The sequence below is a fragment of the Gossypium hirsutum genome, chromosome D08, assembly GCF_007990345.1.
Source record: "Gossypium hirsutum isolate 1008001.06 chromosome D08, Gossypium_hirsutum_v2.1, whole genome shotgun sequence".
Classification (NCBI taxonomy): Eukaryota; Viridiplantae; Streptophyta; class Magnoliopsida; order Malvales; family Malvaceae; genus Gossypium; species Gossypium hirsutum.
The window spans coordinates 54,591,869-54,600,100 of NC_053444.1; the positions used below are offsets into that span (position 1 = coordinate 54,591,869).

At 35.5% G+C, this 8,232-nt stretch overlaps 1 protein-coding gene across 1 annotated transcript; it reads right to left on the bottom strand.

Annotated features, from left to right (window-relative positions):
• Window positions 1-5,315: 5,315 nt before the first annotated feature.
• LOC107899880 (uncharacterized) lies at window positions 5,316-5,717 on the bottom strand. The gene has a single exon (XM_016825622.1). The coding sequence runs from the start codon at window positions 5,715-5,717 to the stop codon at window positions 5,316-5,318; it is 402 nt and encodes a 133-aa protein (XP_016681111.1).
• Window positions 5,718-8,232: the final 2,515 nt, after the last annotated feature.

Consider the following 8,232-nt stretch of genomic DNA (forward strand, 5'->3'; position numbering starts at 1 on the left):
AATCAAAATAACAATCAATATTCTAACATCTACAATTCAGGGTGGAAGAAGCATCTGCATTTTAGTTGGGGTAATCAAGGTGTAGGAAATTTCAACAATACTACAAGGCAGAAAGTCAACAATGCACCACCTGGTTATGTTCAACCTATGCCGAGGCAAAATGCTCAATACGGTCAAGCATCATCTTCTACTTTCGTTGAAGCTTTGTTTAAGCATCATCTTCTGCATCTCTCCGAGTGCTTGAAAATCAACTGGGGAAATAGCAAATTCTATAAATTCAAGGCCACAAGGAGCATTGCTAAGTGATGCTGAGAATTCAAGAACACATGGCAAGGAGCAGTACAAGGCTATCGCCCTTAAAAGCGAGACTCAGTTGAGTGATGTTGTTCATAATGCCGCGGCAGGGCAGGATAATGCAAGTAACAACCACATAAAGATCTCAAAACTATCTGAAAAGCATACAACATCTAAAAAGGGTAAGAAAAAGAATGCTTTGGCAGAAACAGATTAGGTTGCCAAGAAAAATGCCACAGTAAAACAATATCAGCAACCAGTAGGAAAACCGCCTCTACCTTTTCCACAGCAATTCCATAATTCCAAACAAGATGCTTAGTTTAAAAGATTTTTAAAGGTTATGAAGCAACTCCATATTAATATATCGCTATTCGAAGCTTTGGAGCAAATGCCTACTTACGCGAAATTCATGAAAGACATATAGTCAAAGAAGCGCAGGTTGGGAGAATTTGAGACTGCTGCTCTCACTGAAGGGTGCATAGTAATGTTGATGATTAAGTTGCTCCAAATTTAAAAGACCTAGAGAGTTTCACAATCCCATGTTCAATTGGAAATCATTATGTAGGAAAAGAAATTTGGGATCTAGGCGCAAGTATAAATCTAATGCCTATGTCTATTTTCAATAAGCTAGGAACTGGGAAAGCAAGACCTACCACAGTGACGTTTCAATTGGCTGACCTATATTACACCCATCCAAAAGGTAAAATTGAAGATGTACTAGTAAGGGTAGATAAATTTATCTTTCTTAAAAATTTTCTTATTTTAGAATGTGAAGCTAACCATGATGTACCAATTATTCTTGTAAGACCGTTTCTTAATACTAGTAGGATCCTAATTGATTAGCAAGTTACTTTTTATATGTTTGATGCGTTGTGTGGATGTGGATGGGGAATGCCACGCTATTGGCTTGATAGAAATAGGTGTGGACGAATTTACAAAATTTTGTTACAATAATTCTGATAGTGAAGACAATTTGATGGAGCAAGGTGACACAGTAAGTTTTGAAGAAATTGGTGAATTTATGGAAGCCTAGTAGATAGTGGATAGGCCAGAGAAGAAATTTAAACCCCTGGATTTATCAAATCTTTCTTTTAAGCCTCCTAAACCATCTGTAAAGGAATCTCCCATACTAGAGTTAAAACCTCTGCCACAACATTTGAAATATGCGTATTTGGGAAATAACAATACTTTGCCAGTTGTAATTTCTACTAAGCTAACACCTGAGCAAGAGGACAAGTTGTTAGAAGTGTTACGACGATCTAAAAGAGCATTGGGTTGGACCATTGTTGTTATAAAGGGAATTAGCCCTACATTTTGTATGCACAAAATTTTGTTAGAAGTTTGCCATAACAAATCCATTGAACAATAGAGACAACTGAATCCAATTATGAAGGAAGTTCTCAAGAAAGAAATTATCAAGTGGCTTGATGCTGGCATTATTTACCCACTTTCAGTCTTAATGCATTATTTTTGTCCAAGCCCAAAATAATACTCGACTAAGGACTTTTTAAGAATAGTCATATTATTCTCAGGACATCAATATAAAATAGTTTATTTATATATAAAGAAGAGACACTAAAATAATAATGGAAATGTCTTATATTATTAAACGAGGTAAAATAAGTATGTTATTACAATCTTCTCATGATTGGTCTTTGGGTATACTATAACAATCTTTCATTAGCACTGAGACCAATCACTCATAAATCTAATACCAAGTGACTTAGTGTGACGATCATGCTTCTTCTGTGTTAGAGGCTTCATTAGTGGATCATCAATGTTATCATCTATTAGTACTCTACAAATTTTCACATTTGCTCGATCAATGATTTTTCGAATGAGATGAAAGCGCATAAGTATATGTTTGGATCGCTGGTGAGATTTGGGCCCCTTTACCTGTGCAATGGTTGTATTGTTGTCACAATGAAGTTCTATAACATCTAATATGCTAGGCACAACCCCTAGTTCAGATATGAACTTGTTGATTGAAACAACCTCTTTTGTAGCTTTACTAGCTGCAACATACTCGACCTCTCTTGAAGATCAACACCTGTACCGTAGTTTAAACTTTTCCAGCTCATAGCACCACCATTAAGGCAAAACGCAAAACCTGATTGTGATCGTGAACCATCCTTGTCAGTTTGTAAGCTAGCATCAGTGTAACCTTTTACACATAGCTTTTCCTCACCTCCATATATAAGGAATGTATCCTCAGTCCTTCTCAAGTACTTAAGGATATTTTTAACTGCTACCCAATGACCTTCACCGGGATCTACTTGATACCGACTCGTCATGCTTAAAGCATACAATACATCTAGACAAGTACATAACATGGCATACATGATATACCTAATAGCCGAAGCATATGGAATCTTACTCATTCGCTCTCTTTCTTGTGGAGTTGAAGGACACATTTCCTTCGAAAGTGATATACCATGTCTCATAGGTAAGAATTCTTTCTTAGATTCTTCCACGCTAAACCTTTTCAATACTTTATCTATGTATGTACTTTGGCTTAGACCTACGAGTCACCTTAATCTATCTCTATATATTTTGACTCCTAAAATGTACGTGGACTCGCCCAAATCCTTCATAGAAAACCAACTTCCTAACCAAGTCTTAATAGACTGTAGGTTAGGTATGTCGTTTCTTATGATAAATATGTCATCTACATACAGTAACAATAATACAATAGTGCTCCCACTAAATTTTTTGAAAACACAAGGCTCATCTTCGTTTTTGATAAAACTAAACTCTTTGATTGCATCATTAAAACGAAGATTCCAACTTTAAGAAGCTTACTTCAATCCATAAATGGATCTTTGTAGCTTGCATATCTTTCTAGCATATTTTGGATCTAAAAAACCTTTAGGTTGTGTCATGTAGACATCCTCTTCCAATTTCCCATTAAGGAAAGCTATTTTGATGTCCATCTGCCAAATTTCATAATCATGAAATGCAGCTATTAGGAGCAAGATCCGGATGGATTTAAACATAGCAATATGAGAAAAAGTTTCATCATAGTCGACACCATGAACTTGGAACCTTTAGCAACCAATTGCCCTTTGTATGTTTGTACATTACCATCCATGTTGGTTTTATTTTTGAAAACTCACTTGCACCCTATCGATTTAACCTCTTCATGTGAGTCAACAAAGATCCATATTTCATTTTCTGACATGGAATCCACCTCAAACCTCATGGCCTCTAACCATTTCTTATTGTGTGGGCTCACCACCGCTTCTCAATAAGTCCTAGGGTCATATTGATCCATAAGAAGAATGTCACCATGTGTTGTAACGAGATATCCATATCTTTCAAGTGCATGGCGTTCTCTTAAAGATCTACACGGTGGTTGTGTTTCTACAGTAGTTACTTGTTCCTCAATTTCTTGTGGAACCTCTTGTTGTTCTATCTCTGGTTTATTGGTATTTTGTGGTTCTCAAATTTCTTCAAGTTCAATCTTTCTCTCATTTCCTTTTCTAAAGACAGATTCTCTTTCTAGGAGGACACCAGTCGAGCAACAAACATATTGTTCTCAAGAGGGTTAAAGAAATAATATCCTGGTTTTTTTAGGATATCCCACAAATATACACTTTTCAGAATTAGGTTCAAGCTTAGTAGATGTCAGACATTTAACATAAGCTTCACAACCCCAAATCTTCATAAAAAGATACTGGGACATTTCCTAGTCCACATCTCATATGGCAAATTTTGAACCGATTTAGATGGAACATGATTTAGTGTGAAAGTAGTTGTCTCAAGTGCATGTCCCCAAAAGAAAGTCGGTAGATCAACATGACTCATCATTGATCGAACCATGTATAACAGAGTTCGATTTCTTCTTTCAGAAACTCCATTCCATTGAGAAATACCATGAGGAGTAAGTTATGAGACTGTCCCATATTCCTTCAAAAGGTCATCAAATTCTAGGCTAAAAAATTCTCCACCTCGATGAGATTGAAGTCTCTTTATAGTTTTTTCTAGTTGATTTTGTACTTTATTTTTGAATTCTTTGAACTTTTCAAAGGCTTCCGACTTATGGCGTATGAGATAAACGTACTCATATCTACTAAAATCATCAAAGAAAGTATTGAAGTACTAAAATCACGTCTGGCCTATGTGTTCTTTGGTCCACATACATCAGTATGTATTAGGCCCAATAAATCATTAGCTCGCTCACTTTTACCAGTAAAAGGAGCTTTAGTCTTTCTCAATAAGCAAGATTCGCATACTTCAATTTGTTTGAAAACAAATGAATCCAAGAAACCATCTTTATGGATCTTGGATATATATTTATCATTTATGCGGCACAAACGATAATGCCAAAGATAGTTTGATTTGAGTCATTTATTTTAGATCTTTTAGTATTTATGTTGTAAATGGGATTAACTTGATCTAAAATATAGAGGCCATTTACTAATTGTGTCGAACCGTAGAAAACATTATTGAGATAAAAGGAACAACAATTATTCTTAATTATTTATCTCAAAACCAATTTTGTCTAAACAAGAAATTGAAATAATGGTCTTAGTCAAACTAGGCATAAAATAACAATCCTTTAAACATAAAATAAGTCTACTAGGCAAAGACAAAGTATATGTTCCTACAGCTAATGTAGCAACTCTTGCTCTATTTCCAACTCGTAGGTCCACATCTCCTCTAGCTAGAGTCCTACTCCTTTGTAGTCCCTCTACAGACATACAAATATGAGAACCACAACTAGTATCTAATACCCAAGAAGTACTAGTTGATAAATTAATATCAATAACATAAATACCTGAAGTAGACACTCCGCTTGCTTTGGCCTTCTTGACTTTCTCAAGATAGATAGGGCAATTCCTTTTCCTACGTCTAGTCATACCACAATGGAAGTAGTTTCCTTCATTAGCCACCCCTCCTTTGGGATTCAGTGTAGCCTTTCTATTTTCAAATTTGGGCCTACCTTTGCCCATGGGCTTTGTCCTATCTTTACCTTAGCCCTTGCCCTTCTTATTATGGACCATCAGAATGGGCTTGCGTCAAGTCTTTTTCATGTTACCTTTAGCAGTTTGTAACATTCTGAGTAATTGTGGCAAAGTCTTGTCAATTTCATTCATATTGAAGTTGAGGATAAACTGGCTATAGCTATCAGTCAACGATTGTAGAATAACATCCGTGGCCAACTCTTGGCTCAATGGAAATCCAAGTTTAGATAGGCTTTTAATATAGCCTATCATCTTAAGAACATGAGGTCTTACTGGACTTCCTTCTTCTAGCTTACATTGAAAAAGGGCCTTAGAGGTATCGAACCTCTCTTTCCATGCTTGCCCCTGATAAATTTCTTTCAGGTGCTTGAGCATATCATAAGCAACTATGTCCTTGTGTGGCTTCTGAAGCTCAGGACTCATAGTGGCAAGTATAAGACAACCAACGTCTACCATATCTTCGATATGCTTTTTATAAACATCTCTGTAACACCCCTAACCCGTATACGTCACCAGAATAGGGTTACGAAACATTACCGTACAAACAAAACATTAAAACATACATTTCATACATTGATATAAACCATTGATACACATACATATCATCCCTAAATCGAGTCGTTGAGACCCTGGAAATACATTAGAAACAATTCGGGACCAAATTGGAAACAATTGGAAAATATAAGAAAAAGTTAGAAAATTTTGACTTTAGGGGTCACATGGCCGTGTGGCTCACTCGGCTAAGACACATGCCTGTGTCTCAGGCCATGTAATAATTGAAATAGGGATATATGGCTGTGCCCCATCTTGTGTTCTCACTCGTGTAACTCCCTGAGTTGGGTCACACGGCCAAGTCACACGCCCATGTGCCAGGCCGTGTAACTCTCGAAATAGCCTTACACGCCCATATGTCAAGCCATGTATTAGGTCATGTAATTACCTGACTTGCATGCAATAATACCTACAGGGGACACACAGTCGTGTCATTAGGCCGTGTATCGCACACAGCTGAGTCACATGCCATGTTTCAAGTCATTTTGACATGAATTTGCGCAAAATCAAGCCATGTTCAACTCTAAACCATGCATACACCTAAAAGCATTTTGTGCACATAATCAAGACATCAAAACCTTACCAAAATATTCATATAATGACCAATTCAATAGCATTAAATCAATCAAGCAATATGCAATTTCAAGGCACCTCACAAGCAAACATCAAAGCTTACCTAAACATGCATATTGGATCACATTTCGACCATTAAACATAATTCAACTTCTAACAAATCAAACCAAAATTATGACCATTAACAATTCAACATAAACTTACCATTTGAGACATACCATTCATCCAACACAAGTACCAAAATGACACAATCCAACCAACATCAAATGGTACCAAAACAACTTATACATGCCAAAATCATTAACTAACATTCAACTAGATACCAATACAATTCCACCTATACATGCCATTATAATCTTGGCTAAAACATCAAAAACTACCGATATTTATGATGGATAGTGTGATAGATCTCCGACGAGCTTTCAAACTGATCGAGCTTCTGATTATCTATAGAAAATAGGAAAGAAACCACGCAAGCACATAATGCTTACTAAGTTCGTAAAACATGAAATATAACTTACCATTTGACCTAAATAACATTAAGTATAAGCATAATGTAATCCAATCACAAGTTTAGCACAAGCCTAAACATCATCATCAATACACAAGTTAGTGCATTCATACATAATTTCTTTGAATTAAACATATGATAATTCATTTCCATGTGAACATATATCATTTAAGCTTTTCGTGAACATATGCATATTACCATATGAACACTTACCTTTTCAATCCTTTTCATTGCCCGTTGAACCATTTAGAATATCTTCAGATACTCAGGAAAGCTCACACAAAGTGTGCTTAAACATATAATTGTATCCTTTCCTTTACATCGTTGCTCACACAAGCTATGAAATGGGCCTACTCACACGAGTCGTGGATTGGAATGTAGGCTACAAGATGCTGGTTACATGAGCTGTGGAGTATCCGCAAAAAATGATGAATCTCAAACATCGTTAGGACATCCAAGACCAGCACCCAAAATATGAAATCCATAATGACATGTCATTTGTATCCTACGAATTCCTAAGGTTCAACCGGGACTCGATAACCGTCATAACATTACTTTAGATATACATCATTTAATTACATGGCAACTAAAACATTCACATATCAATCCATATAACATTAAAATGATATTTATTCATATGAACTTGCCTTGACGACTAGGGCGTAAAAACGAGATCAACTAATTTGAGGTTTTGGCTTTTCCTCGATCTAGATTCGTACGTGGTTTATCTTGATCTTAAAATACAAACATGCATAAGCTAGACATAGCTGAACCTTCAAAACTCCAAAATAGTGTTTTCTTAACCGTAAAATTTAGTGGAGATGATGACTAATGGATGATATCATCTTTTAGTTTTCTCTTAATTTAATTTATTTATTAAATTACCATTTTAACCTTACTTAATAACCAAACAAAACATTAAACTAATGCCTATATTTTTCCACTATTTTTTAAATGGTTTAATTACAATTTAAGTCCTTTAATTTAAAATTCCATAATCATTTGACCCTTTTAACTAATGGAACTATACTTTTGTACTTTTTACGATTTAGTCCTTTTCACATAATTAACCATGCAAACATCAAAATTTCTTAACGAAATTTTAATACGAGCCTTCTAACATCCCGTAAACATTAAAATAATAATAAAATAATAATTTAGTTGTCAAATTTGTGGTCTCAAAACCACTATTTTAATTTTACTGAAAACGAGCTATTACAATCTCTTCAGCCCTCGAGGCATTACTAGGTGGTTCATTAGGAAGGGGTTGTTCAATGACATATAAGTTCCATTCTTGTTTGAGGATAATCCTCAAGTTAGGGAGCCAGTCAAGGA